The 24,578-nt window shown below is 51.7% G+C and overlaps 1 protein-coding gene across 2 annotated transcripts in view; it reads right to left on the reverse strand.

Annotated features, from left to right (window-relative positions):
* Positions 1–24,578, reverse strand: part of LOC147086699 (H-2 class II histocompatibility antigen, A-U alpha chain-like) — a 66,064-nt gene that overhangs the window by 29,721 nt on the left and 11,765 nt on the right. For both annotated transcript variants that reach the window (XM_085978859.1, XM_085978858.1), the window contains 2 exons: positions 22,231–22,506; positions 16,794–16,918 (listed from right to left, as the gene is read on the reverse strand). In XM_085978859.1, coding sequence (XP_085834985.1) covers positions 16,794–16,918; positions 22,231–22,506 — 401 coding nt within the window. The remainder of the gene's footprint in view (positions 1–16,793; positions 16,919–22,230; positions 22,507–24,578) is intronic.

Raw genomic sequence — 24,578 nt, forward strand, 5'->3', positions numbered from 1 at the left:
GGGTTAGATACAGAGTAAAGCTCCCTCGACACTGTCCCCATCAAACACTCCCAGGGCAGGTACAGCACGGGTTAGATACAGTGTAAAGCTCCCTCTACACTGTCCCATCAAACGCTCACAGGGCAGGTACAGCACGGGTTAGATACAGAGTAAAGCTCCCTCTACACTGTCCCATCAAACACTCCCAGGGCCGGTACAGCACGGGTTAGATACAGAGTAAAGCTCCCTCTACACTGACCCATCAAACACATCCAGGGCAGGTACAGCGTGGGTTAGATACAGAGTAAAGCTCCCTCGACACTGTCCCCAACAAACACTCCCAGGGCAGGTACAGCACGGGTTAGATGCAGAGTAAAGCTCCCTCTACACTGACCCATCAAACACTCCCAGGGCAGGTACAGCACGGGTTAGATACAGAGTAAAGCTCCCTCTACACTGACCCATCAAACACTCCCAGGGCAGGTACAGCACGGGGTTAGATACAGAGTAAAGGTCCCTCTACACTGTCCCATCAAACACTCCCAAGGCAGGTACAGCACGGGTTAGATACAGAGTAAAGCACCCTCTACACTGTCCCATCAAACACTCCCAGGGCAGGTACAGCACGGGTTAGATGCAAAGTAAAGCTCCCTCTACACTGTCCCCATCAAACTCTCCCAGGGCAGGTACAGCACGGGTTAGATACAGAGTAAAGCTCCCTCTACACTGTCCCATCAAACACTCCCAGGGCAGGTACAGCACGGGGTTAGATACAGAGTAAAGCTCCCTCTACACTGTCCCATCAAACACTCCCAGGGCAGGTACAGCACGGGTTAGATACAGAGTAAAGCTCCCTCTACACTGACCCATCAAACACACCCAGGGCAGGTACAGCGTGGGTTAGATACAGAGTAAAGCTCCCTCGACACTGTCCCCATCAAACACTCCCAGGGCAGGTACAGCACGGGTTAGATACAGTGTAAAGCTCCCTCTACACTGTCCCATCAAACGCTCACAGGGCAGGTACAGCACGGGTTAGATACAGAGTAAAGCTCCCTCTACACTGACCCATCAAACACTCCCAGGGCAGGTACAGCACGGGTTAGATACAGAGTAAAGCTCCCTCTACACTGTCCCCATCAAACACTCCCAGGGCAGGTACAGCACGGGGTTAGATACAGAGTAAAGCTCCCTCTACACTGTCCCCATCAAACACTCCCAGGGCAGGTACAGCACGGGTTAGATACAGAGTAAAGCTCCCTCTACACTGTCCCATCAAACACTCCCAGGGCGGGTACAGCACGGGTTAGATACAGAGTAAAGCTCCCTCTACACTGTCCCCATCAAACACTCCCAGGGCAGGTACAGCACGGGTTAGATACAGAGTAAAGCTCCCTCTACACTGTCCCCATCAAACACTCCCAGGGCAGGTACAGCACGGGTTAGATACAGTGTAAAGCTCCCTCTACACTGTCACATCAAACGCTCCCAGGGCAGGTACAGCACGGGTTAGAGACAGAGTAAAGCTCCCTCTACACTGTCCCATCAAACACTCCCAGGGCAGGTACAGCACGGGGTTAGATACAGAGTAAAGCTCCCTCTGCACTGTCCCATCAAACACTCCCAGGGCAGGTACAGCACGGGTTAGATGCAGAGTAAAGCTCCCTCTACACTGTCCCATCAAACACTCCCAGGGCAGGTACAGCACGGGTTAGATGCAGAGTAAAGCTCCCTCTACACTGACCCATCAAACACTCCCAGGGCAGGTACAGCACGGGTTAGATACAGAGTAAAGCTCCCTCTACACTGACCCATCAAACACTCCCAGGGCAGGTACAGCACGGGGTTAGATCCAGAGTAAAGGTCCCTCTACACTGTCCCATCAAACACTCCCAAGGCAGGTACAGCATGGGTTAGATACAGAGTAAAGCACCCTCTACACTGTCCCATCAAACACTCCCAGGGCAGGTAGAGCACGGGGTTAGATACAGAGTAAAGCTCCCTCTACACTGTCCCATCAAACACTCCCAGGGCAGGTACAGGAAGGGGTTAGATACAGAGTAAAGCTCCCTCTACACTGCCCCATCAAACACTCCCAGGGCAGGTACAGCACGGGTTAGATACAGAGTAAAGCTCCCTCTGCACTGTCCCCATCAAACACTCCCAGGGCAGGTACAGCACGGGTTAGATACAGAGTAAAGCTCCCCCTACACTGTCCCCATCAAACTCTCCCAGGGCAGGTACAGCACGGGTTAGATACAGAGTAAAGCTCCCTCGACACTGTCCCCATCAAACACTCCCAGGGCAGGTACAGCACGGGTTAGATACAGTGTAAAGCTCCCTCTACACTGTCCCATCAAACGCTCACAGGGCAGGTACAGCACGGGTTAGATACAGAGTAAAGCTCCCTCTACACTGTCCCATCAAACACTCCCAGGGCCGGTACAGCACGGGTTAGATACAGAGTAAAGCTCCCTCTACACTGACCCATCAAACACACCCAGGGCAGGTACAGCGTGGGTTAGATACAGAGTAAAGCTCCCTCGACACTGTCCCCAACAAACACTCCCAGGGCAGGTACAGCACGGGTTAGATACAGTGTAAAGCTCCCTCTACACTGTCCCATCAAACGCTCACAGGGCAGGTACAGCACGGGTTAGATACAGAGTAAAGCTCCCTCTACACTGACCCATCAAACACTCCCAGGGCAGGTACAGCACGGGGTTAGCTACAGAGTAAAGCTCCCTCTACACTGTCCCCATCAAACACTCCCAGGGCAGGTACAGCACGGGTTAGATACAGTGTAAAGTTCCCTCTACACTGTCCCATCAAACGCTCCCAGGGCAGGTACAGCACGGGTTAGATACAGAGTAAAGCTCCCTCTACACTGACCCATCAAACACTCCCAGGGCAGGTACAGCACGGGGTTAGATACAGAGTAAAGGTCCCTCTACACTGTCCCATCAAACACTCCCAAGGCAGGTACAGCACGGGTTAGATACAGAGTAAAGCACCCTCTACACTGTCCATTCAAACACTCCCAGGGCAGGTACAGCACGGGTTAGATGCAGAGTAAAGCTCCCTCTACACTGTCCCCATCAAACTCTCCCAGGGCAGGTACAGCACGAGTTAGATACAGAGTAAAGCTCCCTCTACACTGACCCATCAAACACACCCAGGGCAGGTACAGCGTGGGTTAGATACAGAGTAAAGCTCCCTCGACACTGTCCCCATCAAACACTCCCAGGGCAGGTACAGCACGGGTTAGATACAGTGTAAAGCTCCCTCTACACTGTCCCATCAAACGCTCACAGGGCAGGTACAGCACGGGTTAGATACAGAGTAAAGCTCCCTCTACACTGACCCATCAAACACTCCCAGGGCAGGTACAGCACGGGTTAGATACAGAGTAAAGCTCCCTCTACACTGTCCCCATCAAACACTCCCAGGGCAGGTACAGCACGGGGTTAGATACAGAGTAAAGCTCCCTCTACACTGTCCCCATCAAACACTCCCAGGGCAGGTACAGCACGGGTTAGATACAGAGTAAAGCTCCCTCTACACTGTCCCATCAAACACTCCCAGGGCGGGTACAGCACGGGTTAGATACAGAGTAAAGCTCCCTCTACACTGTCCCCATCAAACACTCCCAGGGCAGGTACAGCACGGGTTAGATACAGAGTAAAGCTCCCTCTACAATGTCCCCATCAAACACTCCCAGGGCAGGTACAGCACAGGTTAGATACAGAGTAAAGCTCCCTCTACACTGTCCCCATCAAACACTCCCAGGGCAGGTACAGCACGGGTTAGATACAGAGTAAAGCTCTCTCTACATTGTCCCATCAAACACTCCCAGGGCAGGTACAGCACGGGTTAGATACAGAGTAAAGCTCCCTCTACACTGTCCCCATCAAACACACCCAAGGCAGGTACAGCGTGGGTTAGATACAGAGTAAAGCTCCCTCCACACTGTCCCATCAAACACTCCCAGGGCAGGTACAGCACGGGTTAGATACAGAGTAAAGCTCCCTCTACACTGTTCCCATCAAACACTCCCAGGGCAGGTACAGCACGGGTTAGATACAGTGTAAAGCTCCCTCTACACTGTCCCATCAAACGCTCCCAGGGCAGGTACAGCACGGGTTAGATACAGAGTAAAGCTCCCTCTACACTGTCCCCATCAAACACTCCCAGGGCAGGTACAGCACGGGGTTAGCTACAGAGTAAAGCTCCCTCTACACTGTCCCCATCAAACACTCCCAGGGCAGGTACAGCACGGGTTAGATACAGAGTAAAGCTCCCTCTACACGGTCCCCATCAAACACTCCCAGGGCAGGTACAGCACAGGGTTAGATACAGAGTAAAGCTCCCTCTACACTGTCCCCATCAAACACTCCCAGGGCAGGTACAGCACGGGTTGGATAGAGAGTAAATCTCCCTCTACACTGTCCCCATCAAACACTCCCAGGGCAGGTACAGCACGGGTTAGATACAGAGTAAAGCTCTCTCTACATTGTCCCATCAAACACTCCCAGGGCAGGTACAGCACGGGTTAGATACAGAGTAAAGCTCCCTCTACACTGTCCCCATCAAACACTCCCAGGGCAGGTACAGCACGGGTTAGATACAGAGTAAAGCTCCCTCTACACTGTCCCATCAAACACTCCCAGGGCAGGTACAGCGTGGGTTAGATACAGAGTAAAGCTCCCTCTACACTGTCCCCATCAAACACTCCCAGGGCAGGTACAGCACGGGTTAGATACAGAGTAAAGCTCCCTCTACACTGTCCCATCATACACTCCCAGGGCTGGTACAGCACGGGTTAGATACAGAGTAAAGCTCCCTCTACACTGTCCCATCAAACACTCCCAGGGCAGGTACAGCACGGGGTTAGATACAGAGTAAAGCTCCCTCTACACTGTCCCATCAAACACTCCCAGGGCAGGTACAGCACGGGGTTAGATACAGAGTAAAGCTCCCTCTACACTGTCCCATCAAACACTCCCAGGGCAGGTACAGCACGGGGTTAGATACAGAGTAAAGCTCCCTCTACACTGTCCCATCAAACACTCCCAGGGCAGGTACAGCACGGGTTAGATACAGAGTAAAGCTCCCTCTACACTGACCCATCAAACACACCCAGGGCAGGTACAGCGTGGGTTAGATACAGAGTGATGCGCCATCAATTACTCAAAAGACTGAAGTTGAGCGAGTAACAATCAGGCTTTTATTAACTAAAGAATGAAGGTCTTGTCTCGAGTGGTCGACCCGTCCAGAATACTAAGGGACTGGGAGGTAGTCACTTATATACCTGGAATAGTGGGAGGAGTCAGCCGAGGCACGTCCAGACCTGTACCTAGTGGAATACACATACAGACACAGACAGGTATGACAGTGGTTTACCACATTCACCCCTTGTTTAAAAATGAGTCCGGCGGGGTGAAGTGTATTTAAAAGTTCGTGTATTGGAGTCTCTCCGGAGGTCTTGTCTGCCGCTGTGATCGACGTGGCGACGGCAGGGGTGGTGGAGCTTCCGGCGTCGCGTCCCGTGTAGGCTGGGGCCCTGGAGTGTAGTCCTCATGGGTGACGGTCCAAGGCGAGCCGGCTGCTGGGGTTGGATATCGGGTCGTGGGGGGGGGTGGTAATGGGTAGTGGGTTACAGCGGTCCCCGAGGGTGCGAGGTCTCGTATGGAGACTGTGTCCTCCCGCCCGTCCGGGTACGCAATGTAAGCGTACTGGGGGTTGGCGTGGAGGAGGTCGACCCTCTCGACCAGGGGGTCCGTTTTATTGGCCCTCACGTGTCTTCTCAGTAGTACCGGCCCTGGGGACGTCAGCCATGGCGGTAACGATGTCCCCGATGTGGACTTCCTTGGGAAGACAAACATTTTCTCGTGAGGGGTGGCATTGGTGGCAGTGCAGAGAAGTGACCGAATCGAGTGGAGCGCATCGGGGAGCACCTCCTGCCAGCGGGAGGTCGGAAGGCCCCTAGACTTTAAGGCTAGTAGGGCAGCCTTCCAAACAGTTGCATTCTCTCTTTCCACCTGTCCGTTCCCCCGGGGGTTGTAACTGGTGGTCCTGCTTGTGGCTATACCCCTAGCGAGCAGGTACTGGCGGAGTTCGTCGCTCATAAACGATGAGCCCCGGTCGCTATGGATATAGCTGGGGAAACCGAACAGGGTGAAGAGGCTGTTCAGACATTTAATGACCGTGGCACTGGTCATGTCCGGGCAGGGGATAGCGAACGGGAACCGGGAGTACTCGTCAATGATGTTGAGGAAGTACACATTGCGGTCGGAGGAGGGGAGAGGCCCTTTAAAATCGACGCTCAGGCGTTCGAAAGGGCGAGTGGCTTTTATCAGGTGGGCTCTGTCTGGTCTATAAAAGTGCGGTTTGCACTCAGCGCAGACTTGGCAGTTCTTGGTCATGGTCCTGACCTCCTCAATGGAGTAAGGCAGGTTGCGGGCCTTGATGAAGTGGAAGAACCTGGTGACCCCCGGGTGGCAGAGGTCATTGTGGAGGGCCCTCAGCCTATCGATCTGCGCGCTGGCGCAGGTGCCACGCGATAGGGCATCTGGGGGTTCATTGAGCTTCCCAGGCCGGTACAAGATCTCGTAATTGTAGGTGGAAAGTTCGATTCTCCACCTCAAGATCTTGTCATTTTTGATTTTGCCCCTCTGCTTGTTGTTGAACATAAAAGCAACTGAACGCTGGTCAGTGAGCAGGGTAAATCGTTTTCCGGCCAGGTAGTGCCTCCAATGACGCACAGCCTCCACGATAGCCTGGGCCTCCTTCTCGACCGCGGAGTGTCTGGTCTCCGGGCCCTGGAGGGTTCGTGAGAAGAATGCCACAGGTCTCCCCGCCTGATTAAGGGTGGCGGCCAGAGCGAAGTCGGACGCATCGCTTTCCACCTGGAAGGGGATGGATTCGTCCACTGCGTGCATGGTGGCTTTGGCAATGTCTTCCTTGATACGGTGGAAGGCTAAGCGGGCCTCTGCCGTCACGGGAAAAGAGGTGGACTTGATCAGCGGACGGGCTTTGTCTGCATAGTAGGGGACCCACTGAGCGTAGTAGGAAAAAAACCCTAGGCACCTCTTCAGAGCTTTTAGGCAGTGGGGCAGTGGGAGTTCCATAAGGGGACGCATCCGGTCCGGGTCGGGACCGATGACCCCGTGTTCTACAACACAGCCAAGGATGGCGAGGCGGTCTGTGCGGAATATGCACTTCTCCTTGTTATATGTCAGGTTCAGGAGTTGGGCGGTGCGGAGGAATTTCTCGAGGTTTGCGTCATGGTCCTGCAAGTCATGGCCGCAGATGGTCACATTATCTAGGTAAGGGAAAGTGGCCTGCAGCTCGTTTTGATCGACCATCCGGTCCATCTCCCTTTGGAAGACGGAGACCCCGTTGGTAACGCCGAAGGGAACCCTAAGGAAGTGATAGAGGCGGCCGTTTGCCTCAAAAGCAGTATACTGGCGGTCTTCAGGGCTGATGGGGAGCTGGTGGTACGCTGATTTCAGGTCAATGGTCGAAAAGACGCGGTACTGCGCGATCTGGTTGACCATGTCAGCTATGCGGGGGAGTGGGTAGGCGTCCAGCAGGGTGTAGCGGTTTATTGTTTGGCTGTAGTCGATGACCAGGCGTTGTTTCTCGCCGGTCTTAACGACCACAACCTGGGCTCGCCAGGGGCTGGAGCTGCCCTCAATAATCCCCTCCTTCAGGAGCCGTTCCACTTCGGTTTTGATGAAAACCCTGTCCCCGGCACTGTATCGCCTGCTCTTTGTGGCGATGGGCTTACAGTCGGGGGTGAGGTTAGCAAACAGTGGGGGGGGTGGGACTCTGAGTGTGGAGAGGTTGCATCTAGTGCGCGGCGGGCAATTTGGAGGCTGCTGGCTGCGGACTGTGAGTGGGGGGAGGGGGCCACCGTACGCCATCGTAACGCTTTTGAGGTGGCACTGGAAATCCAACCCCAGTAGAACGGCAGCGCAGAGGTCGGGCAGGACCAGGAGTTTAAAATTATTGAACACAGTCCCGTCTACTACTAGTGTCACCATGCAGTAGCCGCCAATGTCCGCTGACTGGGACTCGGAGGCCATAGAAATCCGCTGGTGCGCAGGCAGGACTGGGAGAGAGCAACGCCGCACCGTGTCGGGGTGGATGAAGCTCTCTGTGCTCCCGGAGTCAAAAAGGCAGTTTATTGCATGGCCGTTTACCTTAACGTCCATTTTGGACCGAGCTAGCTGGTGCGGTCTCGTTTGGTCCAGCGTCACAGAGGCCAGCGTAGGGGTCGGTGTGTCGCTGCGAGTATCAGATGGGGGGGGGTTGGCGGTCTGCTGCGTCCCGGCTGGTGTCCAAGATGGCGGCGCCCATGATTCCCATGTGGCTGGAGTCGTCCAAGATGGCTGCTGCTGCGGTGGTTCGCACATGGCTGGGGAGGCCCAAGATGGCGGCTCGCACGGCCCACACGCGGCGCTGCTGGCGTTCGGGGTGGCTTTGGCCTTGCAGACGCTGGCGTAGTGTCCCTTTTTCCCGCAGCCCGAGCAGGTTGCATTCTTCGCCGGGCAGCGCGCTCTGGGGTGTTTGGCCTGGCCACAGAAGTAGCATTTCTGGCCTTGGGATACTGCTGTCTGGCTTTGGGACACTGCTGCGGTAGTTGGGCCGTTGTTGGGCTGTGGCTGGGGTGGCACGGTGCTATGGGGCTGTCCTACCGTGTCCCAGGTTGTCGTTCCCCGCGGCGTCCACGGTGCAGAGGAGTAGGCATCCATGCCCCGGAAGGCTGCGTCCAGCGTTAGTGCGATGTCGGAGGCTTTGTCGAGGGTGAGGTCACTCTGCTCCAGCAGTCGCTGTCTGGTGTAGTTGGACCTGTGGCCCGCTACGAAGGCATCCCGGATCAGTTCCTCCGTGTACTTAGTGGGCGTTACCGCCTTACACCCACAGGCCCGGCCAAGCACGGACAGTGCTTGGAGGTATTCCTCAGTCGATTCCCCAGGTTGTTGCTTGCGACTCCCCAGAAGGTGCCTAGCGTATACTTCGTTCACAGGGCGCGTGTACTGGGTCTTGAGGAGCTGGAGGGCGGCTGTGTACGAGGTCGCATCCCGGATGACTGAGTACACTCGGTGGTTCACCTTGGAGAACAGGACAGACAGTTTGTCCGCATCCGTTTCGACCGCAGTGGAGGCAGTCAGAAATGTCTCGAAGCACGTGAGCCAGTGAGCAAACTTGGTGGAAGCGTCCGCTTCCCGACTGTCCAGGTCCAGGCATGCTGGTGTGAGGATCTTCTCCATTATAAAAAATTTAGTTAATAAAATTGATGCGCCATCAATTACTCAAAAGACTGAAGTTGAGCGAGTAACAATCAGGCTTTTATTAACTAAAGAATGAAGGTCTTGTCTCGAGTGGTCGACCCGTCCAGAATACTAAGGGACTGGGAGGTAGTCACTTATATACCTGGAATAGTGGGAGGAGTCAGCCGAGGCACGTCCAGACCTGTACCTAGTGGAATACACATACAGACACAGACAGGTATGACAGTGGTTTACCACACAGAGTAAAGCTCCCTCAACACTGTCCCCATCAAACACTCCCAGGGCAGGTACAGCACGGGTTAGATACAGTGTAAAGCTCCCTCTACACTGTCCCCATCAAACACTCCCAGGGCAGGTACAGCACGGGTTAGATACAGTGTAAAGCTCCCTCTACACTGTCCCATCAAACGCTCCCAGGGCAGGTACAGCACGGGTTAGATACAGAGTAAAGCTCCCTCTACACTGTCCCCATCAAACACTCCCAGGGCAGGTACAGCACGGGTTAGATACAGAGTAAAGCTCCCTCTACACTGTCCCCATCAAACACTCCCAGGGCAGGTACAGCACGGGTTAGATACAGAGTAAAGCTCCCTCTACACTGTCCCCATCAAACACTCCCAGGGCAGGTACAGCACAGGGTTAGATACAGAGTAAAGCTCCCTCTACACTGTCCCCATCAAACACTCCCAGGGCAGGTACAGCACGGATTAGATACAGAGTAAAGCTCCCTCTACACTGTCCCCATCAAACACACCCAAGGCAGGTACAGCACGGGTTAGATACAGAGTAAAGCTCCCTCTTTTCTGTCCCCATGAAACACTCCCAGGGCAGGTACAGCGTGGGTTAGATACAGAGTAAAGCTCCCTCTACACTGTCCCATCAAACACTCCCAGGGCAGGTACAGCACGGGTTAGATACAGAGTAAAGCTCCCTCTACACTGTCCCCATCAAACACTCCCAGGGCAGGTACAGCACGGGTTAGATACAGAGTAAAGCTCCCTCTACAATGTCCCCATCAAACACTCCCAGGGCAGGTGCAGCACGGGTTAGATACAGAGTAAAGCACCCTCTGCACTGTCCCATCAAACACTCCCAGGGCAGGTGCAGCACGGGGTTAGATACAGAGTAATGCTCCCTCTACACTGTCCCATCAAACACTCCCAGGGCAGGTACAGCATGGGTTAGATACAGAGTAAAGCTCCCTCTACACTGTCCCCATCAAACACTCCCAGGGCAGGTACAGCACGGGATAGATACAGAGTAAAGCTCCCTCTACACTGTCCCCATCAAACTCTCCCAGGGCAGGTACAGCATGGGTTAGATACAGAGTAAAGCTCCCTCTACACTGTCCCATCAAACACTCCCAGGGCAGGTACAGCACGGGGTTAGATACAGAGTAAAGCTCCCTCTACACTGTCCCATCAAACACTCCCAGGGCAGGTACAGCGCGGGTTAGATACAGAGTAAAGCTCCCTCTACACTGACCCATCAAACACACCCAGGGCAGGTACAGCGTGGGTTAGATACAGAGTAAAGCTCCCTCGACACTGTCCCCATCAAACACTCCCAGGGCAGGTACAGCACGGGTTAGATACAGTGTAAAGCTCCCTCTACACTGTCGCATCAAACGCTCACAGGGCAGCTACAGCACGGGTTAGATACAGAGTAAAGCTCCCTCTACACTGACCCATCAAACACTCCCAGGGCAGGTACAGCACGGGGTTAGCTACAGAGTAAAGCTCCCTCTACACTGTCCCCATCAAACACTCCCAGGGCAGGTACAGCACGGGTTAGATACAGTGTAAAGCTCCCTCTACACTGTCCCATCAAACGCTCCCAGGGCAGGTACAGCACGGGTTAGATACAGAGTAAAGCTCCCTCTACACTGTCCCCATCAAACACTCCCAGGTCAGGTACAGCACGGGGTTAGATACAGAGTAAAGCTCCCTCTACACTGTCCCATCAAACACTCCCAGGGCAGGTACAGCACGGGTTAGATACAGAGTAACGCTCTCTCTACATTGTCCCATCAAACACTCCCAGGGCAGGTACAGCACGGGTTCGATACAGAGTAAAGCACCCTCTACACTGTCCCATCAAACACCCCCAGGGCAGGTACAGCACGGGGTTAGATACAGAGTAAAGCTCCCTCTACACTGTCCCCATCAAACACTCCCAGGGCAGGTACAGCACGGGTTAGATACAGAGTAAAGCTCTCTCTACATTGTCCCATCAAACACTCCCAGGGCAGGTACAGCACGGGTTAGATACAGAGTAAAGCTTCCTCTACACTGTCCCATCAAACACTCCCAGGGCAGGTACAGCACGGGGTTAGATACAGAGTAAAGCTCCCTCTACACTGTCCCATCAAACACTCCCAGGGCAGGTACAGCACGGGTTAGATACAGAGTAAATCTCCCTCTACACTGTCCCCATCAAACACTCCCAGGGCAGGTACAGCGCGGGGTTAGATACAGAGTAAAGCTCTCTCTACACTGTCCCCATCAAACACTCCCAGGGCAGGTACAGCACGGGGTTGGATACAGAGTAAAGCTCCCTCTACACTGTCCCATCAAACACTCCCAGGGCAGGTACAGCACGGGTTAGATACAGAGTAAAGCTCCCTCTACACTGTCCCATCAAACACTCCCAGGGCAGGTACAGCACGGGTTAGATACAGAGTAAATCTCCCTCTACACTGTCCCATCAAACACTCCCAGGGCAGGTACAGCACGGGTTAGATACAGAGTAAAGCTCCCTCTACACTGTCCCATCAAACACTCCCAGGGCAGGTACAGCACGGGTTAGATACAGAGTAAAGCTCCCTCTACACTGTCCCATCAAACACTCCCAGGGCAGGTACAGCACGGGTTAGATACAGAGTAAAGCTCCCTCTACACTGTCCCATCAAACACTCCCAGGGCAGGTACAGCACGGGTTAGATACAGAGTAAAGCTCCCTCTACACTGTCCCCATCAAACACTCCCAGGGCAGGTACAGCACGGGGTTAGCTACAGAGTAAAGCTCCCTCTACACTGTCCCCATCAAACACTCCCAGGGCAGGTACAGCACGGGTTAGATACAGAGTAAAGCTCCCTCTACACGGTCCCCATCAAACACTCCCAGGGCAGGTACAGCACAGGGTTAGATACAGAGTAAAGCTCCCTCTACACTGTCCCCATCAAACACTCCCAGGGCAGGTACAGCACGGGTTGGATAGAGAGTAAATCTCCCTCTACACTGTCCCCATCAAACACTCCCAGGGCAGGTACAGCACGGGTTAGATACAGAGTAAAGCTCTCTCTACATTGTCCCATCAAACACTCCCAGGGCAGGTACAGCACGGGTTAGATACAGAGTAAAGCTCCCTCTACACTGTCCCCATCAAACACTCCCAGGGCAGGTACAGCACGGGTTAGATACAGAGTAAAGCTCCCTCTACACTGTCCCATCAAACACTCCCAGGGCAGGTACAGCGTGGGTTAGATACAGAGTAAAGCTCCCTCTACACTGTCCCCATCAAACACTCCCAGGGCAGGTACAGCACGGGTTAGATACAGAGTAAAGCTCCCTCTACACTGTCCCATCATACACTCCCAGGGCTGGTACAGCACGGGTTAGATACAGAGTAAAGCTCCCTCTACACTGTCCCATCAAACACTCCCAGGGCAGGTACAGCACGGGGTTAGATACAGAGTAAAGCTCCCTCTACACTGTCCCATCAAACACTCCCAGGGCAGGTACAGCACGGGGTTAGATACAGAGTAAAGCTCCCTCTACACTGTCCCATCAAACACTCCCAGGGCAGGTACAGCACGGGGTTAGATACAGAGTAAAGCTCCCTCTACACTGTCCCATCAAACACTCCCAGGGCAGGTACAGCACGGGTTAGATACAGAGTAAAGCTCCCTCTACACTGACCCATCAAACACACCCAGGGCAGGTACAGCGTGGGTTAGATACAGAGTAAAGCTCCCTCAACACTGTCCCCATCAAACACTCCCAGGGCAGGTACAGCACGGGTTAGATACAGTGTAAAGCTCCCTCTACACTGTCCCCATCAAACACTCCCAGGGCAGGTACAGCACGGGTTAGATACAGTGTAAAGCTCCCTCTACACTGTCCCATCAAACGCTCCCAGGGCAGGTACAGCACGGGTTAGATACAGAGTAAAGCTCCCTCTACACTGTCCCCATCAAACACTCCCAGGGCAGGTACAGCACGGGTTAGATACAGAGTAAAGCTCCCTCTACACTGTCCCCATCAAACACTCCCAGGGCAGGTACAGCACGGGTTAGATACAGAGTAAAGCTCCCTCTACACTGTCCCCATCAAACACTCCCAGGGCAGGTACAGCACAGGGTTAGATACAGAGTAAAGCTCCCTCTACACTGTCCCCATCAAACACTCCCAGGGCAGGTACAGCACGGATTAGATACAGAGTAAAGCTCCCTCTACACTGTCCCCATCAAACACACCCAAGGCAGGTACAGCACGGGTTAGATACAGAGTAAAGCTCCCTCTTTTCTGTCCCCATGAAACACTCCCAGGGCAGGTACAGCGTGGGTTAGATACAGAGTAAAGCTCCCTCTACACTGTCCCATCAAACACTCCCAGGGCAGGTACAGCACGGGTTAGATACAGAGTAAAGCTCCCTCTACACTGTCCCCATCAAACACTCCCAGGGCAGGTACAGCACGGGTTAGATACAGAGTAAAGCTCCCTCTACAATGTCCCCATCAAACACTCCCAGGGCAGGTGCAGCACGGGTTAGATACAGAGTAAAGCACCCTCTGCACTGTCCCATCAAACACTCCCAGGGCAGGTGCAGCACGGGGTTAGATACAGAGTAATGCTCCCTCTACACTGTCCCATCAAACACTCCCAGGGCAGGTACAGCATGGGTTAGATACAGAGTAAAGCTCCCTCTACACTGTCCCCATCAAACACTCCCAGGGCAGGTACAGCACGGGATAGATACAGAGTAAAGCTCCCTCTACACTGTCCCCATCAAACTCTCCCAGGGCAGGTACAGCATGGGTTAGATACAGAGTAAAGCTCCCTCTACATGTCCCATCAAACACTCCCAGGGCAGGTACAGCACGGGGTTAGATACAGAGTAAAGCTCCCTCTACACTGTCCCATCAAACACTCCCAGGGCAGGTACAGCGCGGGTTAGATACAGAGTAAAGCTCCCTCTACACTGACCCATCAAACACACCCAGGGCAGGTACAGCGTGGGTTAGATACAGAGTAAAGCTCCCTCGACACTGTCCCCATCAAACACTCCCAGGGCAGGTACAGCACGGGTTAGATACAGTGTAAAGCTCCCTCTACACTGTCGCATCAAACGCTCACAGGGCAGCTACAGCACGGGTTAGATACAGAGTAAAGCTCCCTCTACACTGACCCATCAAACACTCCCAGGGCAGGTACAGCACGGGGTTAGCTACAGAGTAAAGCTCCCTCTACACTGTCCCCATCAAACACTCCCAGGGCAGGTACAGCACGGGTTAGATACAGTGTAAAGCTCCCTCTACACTGTCCCATCAAACGCTCCCAGGGCAGGTACAGCACGGGTTAGATACAGAGTAAAGCTCCCTCTACACTGTCCCCATCAAACACTCCCAGGTCAGGTACAGCACGGGGTTAGATACAGAGTAAAGCTCCCTCTACACTGTCCCATCAAACACTCCCAGGGCAGGTACAGCACGGGTTAGATACAGAGTAACGCTCTCTCTACATTGTCCCATCAAACACTCCCAGGGCAGGTACAGCACGGGTTCGATACAGAGTAAAGCACCCTCTACACTGTCCCATCAAACACCCCCAGGGCAGGTACAGCACGGGGTTAGATACAGAGTAAAGCTCCCTCTACACTGTCCCCATCAAACACTCCCAGGGCAGGTACAGCACGGGTTAGATACAGAGTAAAGCTCTCTCTACATTGTCCCATCAAACACTCCCAGGGCAGGTACAGCACGGGTTAGATACAGAGTAAAGCTTCCTCTACACTGTCCCATCAAACACTCCCAGGGCAGGTACAGCACGGGGTTAGATACAGAGTAAAGCTCCCTCTACACTGTCCCATCAAACACTCCCAGGGCAGGTACAGCACGGGTTAGATACAGAGTAAATCTCCCTCTACACTGTCCCCATCAAACACTCCCAGGGCAGGTACAGCGCGGGGTTAGATACAGAGTAAAGCTCTCTCTACACTGTCCCCATCAAACACTCCCAGGGCAGGTACAGCACGGGGTTGGATACAGAGTAAAGCTCCCTCTACACTGTCCCATCAAACACTCCCAGGGCAGGTACAGCACGGGTTAGATACAGAGTAAAGCTCCCTCTACACTGTCCCATCAAACACTCCCAGGGCAGGTACAGCACGGGTTAGATACAGAGTAAATCTCCCTCTACACTGTCCCATCAAACACTCCCAGGGCAGGTACAGCACGGGTTAGATACAGAGTAAAGCTCCCTCTACACTGTCCCATCAAACACTCCCAGGGCAGGTACAGCACGGGTTAGATACAGAGTAAAGCTCCCTCTACACTGTCCCATCAAACACTCCCAGGGCAGGTACAGCACGGGTTAGATACAGAGTAAAGCTCCCTCTACACTGTCCCATCAAACACTCCCAGGGCAGGTACAGCACGGGTTAGATACAGAGTAAAGCACCCTCTACACTGTCCCATCAAACACTCCCAGGGCAAGTACAGCACGGGGTTAGATACAGAGTAAAGCTCCCTCTACACTGTCCCATCAAACACTCCCAGGGCAGGTACAGCACGGGGTTAGGTACAGAGTAAAGCGCCCTCTACACTGTCCCATCAAACACTCCCAGGGCAGGTACAGCACGGGTTAGATACAGAGTAAATCTCCCTCTACACTGTCCCCATCAAACACTCCCAGGGCAGGTACAGCACGGGTTAGATACAGAGTAAAGCTCCCTCTATACTGTCCCATCAAACACTCCCAGGGCAGGTACAGCACGGGTTAGATACAGAGTAAAGCTCCCTCTACACTGTCCCATCAAACACCCCCAGGGCAGGTACAGCACGGGGTTAGATACAGAGTAAAGCTCCCTCTACACTGTCCCCATCAAACACTCCCAGGGCAGGTACAGCACGGGTTAGATACAGAGTAAAGCTCCCTCTACACTGTCCCATCAAACACTCCCAGGGCAGGTACAGCACGGGTTAGATACAGAGTAAAGCTCCCTCTACACTGTCCCCATCAAACACTCCCAGGGCAGGTACAGCACGGGTTAGATACAGAGTAAAGCTCCCTCTACACTGTCCCATCAAACACACCCAGGGCAGGTACAGCGTGGGTTAGATACAGAGTAAATCTCCCTCTACACTGACCCGTCAAACCATTTCTCACGAAGGAACTGGATTATGCTGTCCTGGTGGTATATATTTAAGGGGTTACTGAACATTGCTGATGAAACAGGGAGAGACATGAGCTTATCGAGGCTGATTTCCACCCGGTGACGGTTCCGTTTTTTACCTCATTGTTTCTCTTGTAGAAGAACAGGACGATGCCGGCAATCAGCCCCAGGGTGCCGATGATAAAGCCCACTGCGCAGATGGCGACCTGCACCCTGTAGTAGGGATCGAACAGCGTCTCCGGTTCTGCCAATGGAATGGCGCAGGTTAGTTTCATGCTCTGGGTTTGTGTCTGCCTTTGTCTCTGCTGACGTGCCTGTGTGTGTGTGACACCTGTCTGCACTGTGTGTGTCTGGCTCGCTTTCTACGCCTGTTCCTGTCAGCCTGTCTGCTCATTGTCTGTCTGTGTTTCTGTCTGTCCATCTATGTCTGTCTGTCTGTCAGTGTCTGTCTGCCAGTCCGTGTCTGCCTGTCTGTCCGGGTCTGCCTGTCTTTCAGTGTCTGCCCGCCTGTCTGTCAGTGTCTGCCTGTCTGTCAGTCCGTGTCTGTCTGCCTGTCTGTCAGTGTCTGTCTGTCTCTTAGTGTCTGTCCGTGTCTGTCTGCCTGTCTGTCTGTCAGTGTCTGTCTGCCTGTCTGTGTCTGTCTGTCAGTGTCTGTCTGTCAGTGTCTCTCTGCCAGTCCGTGTCTGCCTGCCTGTCTGTCAGTGTCTGCCTGTCTGTCAATGTCTGTCTGCCAGTCTGTATCTGTCTGTCTGTCAATGTCGGTCTGCCAGTCCGTGTCTGTCTGTCTGTCAGTGTCTGTCTGTCAGTGTCTGTCTGCCAGTCCGTGTCTGTCTGTCAGTCAGTGTTTGTCCGCCAGTAATAATGATCACTGTACCCCAGTAATAATGATCACCGTACCCCAGTAATAATGATCGCCGTACCCCAGTAATAATGATCACCGTACCCTAGTAATAATGATCACCGAACCCCAGTAATAATGATCGCCATACCCCAGTAATAATGATCACCGTACCCCAGTAATAATGATCACCATACCCCAGTAATAATGATCGCCGTACCCTAGTAATAATGATCACCGTACCCCAGTAATAATGATCACCATACCCCAGTAATAATGATCGCCCTACCCCAGCAATAATGATCGCCGTACCCCAGTAATAAGGATCACCGTACCCCAGTAATAATGATCACCGTACCACAGTAACAATGATCGCTCTACCCCAGTAATAATGATCACCGTACCCCAGTAATAATGATCGCCATACCCCAGTAATAATGATCACAGTACCACAGTAATAATGATCACCGTACCCCAGTAATAATGATCACCGTACCCCAGTGATAATGATCGCTCTACCCCAGTAATAATTATCGGTCTACCCCAGTAATAATGATCACCGTACCCCAGTAATAATGATCACCATACCCCAGTAATAATGATCGCTCTACCCCAGTTATAATGATCGCTCTACCCCAGTAATAATGATCACCGTACCCCAGTAATAATGATCACCGTACCCCAGTAATAATGATCGCTCTACCACAGTAATAATAATCGCTCTACCCCAGTAATAATGATCACTGTACCCCACTAATAATAATAATCACTGTACCCCAGTAATAATGATCGCCGTACCCCAGTAATAATGATCGCTCTACCCCAGTAATAATGATCACCGTACCCCAGTAATAATACTCACTGTACCCCAGTAATAATGATTACCGTACCCCAGTAATAATGATCGCTCTACCCCAGTAATAATGATCACCGTACCCCAGTAATAATATTCACTGTACCCCAGCAATAATGATTACCGTACCCCAGTAATAATGATCGCTCTACCCCAGTAATAATGATCACCGTACCCCAGTAATAATATTCACTGTACCCCAGTAATAATGATTGCCGTACCCCAGTAATAATGATTGCCGTACCCCAGTAATAATGATCACCATACCGCAGTAATAATGATCGCCGTACCCTGGTAATAATGATCGCCGTACCTCACCGTACCCCAGTAATAATATTCACCGTACCCCAGTAATAATAATCGCCATACCCCAGTAATAATGATCACCGTACCCCAGTAATAATGATCACCGTACCCCAGTAATAATGATCGCCGTACCCTGGTAATAATGATCACCGTACCCCAGTAATAATGATCACTGTACCCCGGTAATAATGATCACTGTACCCCAGTAATAATGATCACCGTACCCCAGTAATAATGATCACCGTAACCCAGTAATAATGACCACCATACCCCAGTAATGATGATCACCGTACCCCGTTATAATGATCATTATACCCCAGTAATAATGATCATTGTACCCCAGTAATAATGATCGGCGTACCCCAGTAATAATGATCACCATACCCCAGTAATAATGATCACCGTACCCCGTTATAATGATCATTATACCCCAGTAATAATGATCACTGTACCCCAGTAATAATGATCGGCGTACCCCAGTAATAATGATCACCATACCCCAGTAATAATGATCACCGTACCCCATTAGAATGATCATTATACCCCAGTAATAATGATCATTGTACCCCAGTGATAATGATCACCGTACCCCAGTAATAATGATTGCCTACCCCAGTAATAATAATCACCGTACCCCAGTAATAATGATCGCTCTACCCCAGTAATAATGATCGCCGTAGCCCAGTAATAATAATCACCAGTACCCCAGTAATAATGATCGCCGTACCCCAGTAATAATGATCGCCGTACCCCAGTAATAATGATTGCCGTACCCGAGTAATAATGATCGCCGTACCCCAGTAATAATGATCACCATACCCCGGTAATAATGATCACCGTACCCCAGTAATAATGATCACCGTACCCCAGTAATAATGATCACCGTACACCAGTAATAATGATCACCATACCCCAGTAATAATGATCGTCGCACCCCAGTAATAATGATCACCGTACCCCAGTAATAATGATCACCGTACCCGAGTAATAATGATCACTGTACCCCGGTAATAATGATCACTGTACCCCAGTAATAATGATCGCCGCACCCCAGTAATAAAGATCACCGTACCCCAGTAATAATGATCGCTCTACCCCAGTAATAATGATCGCCGTACCCCAGTAATAATAATCACCGTACCCCAGTAATAATAATCACCATACTCCAGTAATAATGGTCACTGTGCCCCGGTAATAATGATCACCATATCTCGGTAATAATAATCACCATACCCCAGTAATAATGATCACCATACCCCAGTAATAATGATCACCGTACCCCGGTAAAAATCATCACCGTACCCTAGTAATAATGATCGCCATACCCCAGTAATAATGATCGCCGTACCCCAGTATTAATGATCACCATACCCCAGTAATAATGATCACCGTACCCCAGTAATAATGATCACCGTACCCCAGTAATAATGATCACTGCACCCCAGTAATAATGATCGCCGTACCCCAGTAATAATGATCGCCGTACCCCAGTAATAATGATCACCGTACCCCAGTAATAATGATCGCCGTACCCCAGTAATAATGATCGCCGTACCCCAGTAATAATGATCGCCGTACCCCAGTAATAATGATCGCCGTACCCCAGTAATAATGATCGCCGTACCCCAGTAATAATGATCGCCGTACCCCAGTAATACTGATCACTGTACCCCAGTAATAATGATCACCATACCCCAGTAATAATGATCACCGTACCCCAGTAATAATAATCACTATACCCCAGTAATAATGATCGCTGTACCCCAGTAATAATGATCACTGTACCCCAGTAATAATAATAATCACCGTACCCCAGTAATAATGATCACCGCACCCCGGTAATAATGATCGCCGTACCCCAGTAATAATGATCGCCGTACCCCAGTAATAATAATCACCGTACCCCAGTAATAATAATCACCGTACCCCAGTAATAATGATCACCGTACTCCAGTAATAATGATCACCGTACCCCAGTAATAATGACCACTGTACCCTAGTAATAATGATCACCGTACCCCAGTAATAATGATCGCCGCAACCCAGTAATAGTGATCGCCGTAACCCAGTAATAATGATCACCGTACCCCAGTAATAATGATCACCGCACCCCAGTAATAATGATCACCGTACCCCAGTAATAATGATCGCCGTACCCGAGTAATACTGATCACTGTACCCCAGTAATAATGATCACCGCAACCCAGTAATAGTGATCGCCGTAACCCAGTAATAATGATCACCGCACCCCAGTAATAATGATCGCCGTAACCCACTAATAATGCTCACCGCACCCCAGTAATAATGATCGCCGTACCCCAGTAATAATGATCACCGTACCCCAGTAATAATGATCACCGTACCCCAGTAATAATGATCGCCGTAACCCAGTAATAATGAACACCGTACCCCAGTAATAATGATCGCCGTACCCCAGTAATAATGATCACCGTACCCCAGTAATAATGATCGCTCTACCCAAGTAATAATGATCACCGTACCCTGGTAATAATGATCGCCGTACCCCAGTAATAATGATTGCCGTACCCCAGTAATAATGATCGCAGTACCCCAGTAATAATGATCACTGTACCCCGGGAATAATGATCACTTTACCCCAGTAATAATGATCACCGTACCCCAGTAATAATGATCACTGTACCCCGGTAATAATGATCACCGTACCCCGGTAATAATGATCACCGTACCCCAGTAATAATGATCGCCGTACCCCAGTATTAATGATCACTGTACCCCAGTAATAATGATCACCATACCCCGGTAATAATGATCACCGTACCCCAGTAATAATGATCACTGTACCCCAGTAATAACGATCACCGTACCCCAGGAATAATGATCGCGGTACCCCAGTAATAATGATCACCGTACCCCAGTAATAATGATCACCATACCCCGGTAATAATGATCACTGTACCCCCGTAATACTGATCACTGTACCCCAGTTACAATGATCACCGTACCCCAGTAATAATGATCACTGTACCCCAGTAATACTGATCACTGTACCCCAGTACTAATGATCACCGTACCCCAGTAACAGTGATCACCGTACCCCAGTAACAGTGATCACCGTACCCCAGTAATAGTGATCACCGTACCCCAGTAATAATGATCACTGTACCCCAGTAATACTGATCACTGTTCCCCAGTAATAATGATCACCACACCCCAGTAATAATGATCACCGTACCCCGGTAATAATGATCACTGTACCCCCGTAATACTGATCACTGTACCCCAGTTACAATGATCACCGTACCCCAGTAATAATGATCACCGTACCCCAGTAATAATGATCACAGTACCCCAGTAATAATGATCACTGTACCCCTGTAATAATGATCACCGTACCCCAGTAATAATGATCGCCGTACCCCAGTAATAATGATCACCGTACCCCAGTAATAATGATCGCCGCACCCCAGTAATAATGATCGCCGCACCCCAGTAATAATGATCGCCGTACCCCAGTAATAATGATCACCGTACCCCAGTAATAATGATCACCGTACCCCAGTAATAATGATCACCGTACCCCAGTATACTATGATCTCACTGGTGCCAGACTGCACCACACTCGAGTACTTGTCTCCGTCCGCTGGTTCGATCTCCACGTATTTCAATATTTGGTACTTCCAGGTGTCATCGAAGGCGAACTGCGAGGAGTTAACCCGGCCCGGTAGCGGCTGATCGTTCTTCAGGAAGGTCACGCGGACAGCCGGCGGGAACAGCTCGCTCACAAAGCAGTTCAGGACGTTCCTCTGGCCCAGGGTAACGGGCTTGTCTGGATAAAGCAGGACGGAGGGGACCTCTGCAAAAAGAGCAAGGACCCCTGGTGTTAAAGTCGAGGAGCCGGGGCGAGACTGTTGGCGTTGCGCCGCCCTCGCAACCCCCTATGAAACTGACTGCAGCGTCAGGATTTAGCGCGCATATTAACACGGGAATGCTGACGTTGCGCTCAGCCATTCCCCGCTCCGACGCTGGCTGAGCTTTGGCACTCCCCGGAACCGGCAACCAGCGAAATCACACTGAGGGGCAAAAACCTCCCCTGTTACGCTGGGATACCGCTGTTAAACACCCCCCGCCCCCCACCCCGCCGGTAAACGTAAGCCTTGTTGAAGGAGGCGTAACTGGGTTTTTTTTAAATTCATTCACGGGATGTGGGCGTCGCTGGCAAGTCCAGCACCACTGCAGTCCGTGTGGTGAAGGTGCTCCCACAGCGCTGTTAGGGAGGGAGTTCCAGGATTTTGACCCAGTGACGATGAAGGAACGCCCGATATATTTCCAAGTCAGGATGGTGTGTGACTTGGAGGGGAAATTGGAGGTGGTGGTGTTCCCATGCCGCCTGCTGCCCTTGTCCTTCTAGGTGGAAGAGGTGGCGGGTTTGGGAGGTGCTGCCGAAGAAGCCTTGGCGAGTTGCTGCAGTGCATCTTGTAGATGGTGCACACTGCAGCCACGGTGCGCCGGTGGTGGAGGGAGTGAATGTTTAAGGTGGGGGATGGGGTGTCGATCAAGCGGGCTGCTTTGTCCTGGATGGTGTCGAGCTTCTCGAGTGTTGTCGGAGCTGCACTCATCCAGGCAAGCGGAGAGTATTCCATCACACTCCTGACTTGTGCCTTGTAGATGGTGGAAAGGCTTTGGGGAGTCAGGAGGTGAGACACTCGCCGCAGAATACCCAGCCTCTGACCTGCTCTTGTAGCCACAGTATTTATGTGGCTGGTCCAGTTAAGTGTCTGGTCAATGGTGACCCCCAGGATGTTGATGTTGGGGGATACGGACTGCAGCGGTCCAAGAAGGCGGCTCACCGCCACCTTCTCAAGGGCGATGAGGGATGGGCAATAAATGCCGGCCTTGCCAGCGACGCCCACATCCCAGGAACGAATTTTTAAAAAAGAGGATGCAGGAAAGATTGTGGCGGAGCGGGAGGCTGGAAGGTGAAAGAAGGGTCACCGATCAGATGACAAGCTTTTTCTAGATTCCGTCGGGAGGGAGAGAGTGGGAAAGGGGCTGGATGGTGCTGGCCCCCCAGCCCCCCCATCCGCCAACCCCCAGATACGGAAATTAAAAACAACAGCAAATAGGTGAGTGCTATACATAGAGAATGCAAGCGAGAGAGAGCTGGAGAGGGTCGGCAAAGCATCTAGGCAGTCAAAGAAAGAACTACCATTTATGTAGCCCCTCAAAGCCATTCCATGCCACTGCAGTACTCTTGAAGTGTAGCCACTGTTCTGATGGGCAGCCAATTTGCGCACAGCAAGATCATCAGAATTAGGAGCAAGAGTCGGCCATTCGGCCCCTCGAGCCTGCTCCGCCATTCAATAAGATCACGGCTGATCATCGACCTCAACTCCACTTTCCTGCCCGATCCCTCGATTCCCCCGAGAGTCCAAAAATCTCTCGATCTCAGCCTTGAATAGACTCAACGACTGAGCCTCCACAGCCCTCTGGGGCAGAGAATTCCAAAGATTCACCGCCCTCTGAGTGAAGAAATTCCTCCTCATCTCAGTCCTGAATGGCCGACCCCTTATCCTGAGACTGTGACCCCTGGTTCGAGACTCCCCAGTCCAGGGGCTTACGAAAACAAGCTGGCGGAAAATATAAAAACTAACTCCAAAAGCTTTTATAAATATATCAAAAGGAAAAGACTGGTGAAAACCAAAGTTGGTCCATTGCAGTCAGATACGGGGGAATATATAATGGGAAATAAGGAAATGGCAGATCAACTAAATGCATACTTTGGGTCAGTCTTTACGAAGGAAGACACAAAAAACCTCCCTGGGATATCGGGGAAAAATAGGGACATTGGCAAAGGAGGAACTGACGCAAATCAATATCTCTAAGGATATGGTGTTAAGGAAGCTAAAGGGATTGAAGGTGGACAAA

Source organism: Somniosus microcephalus, unplaced genomic scaffold (assembly GCF_052327205.1).
Source record: "Somniosus microcephalus isolate GS21.2 unplaced genomic scaffold, FLI_Smic_1.0 unresolved_chr7, whole genome shotgun sequence".
In the NCBI taxonomy this organism is placed as follows: domain Eukaryota; kingdom Metazoa; phylum Chordata; class Chondrichthyes; order Squaliformes; family Somniosidae; genus Somniosus; species Somniosus microcephalus.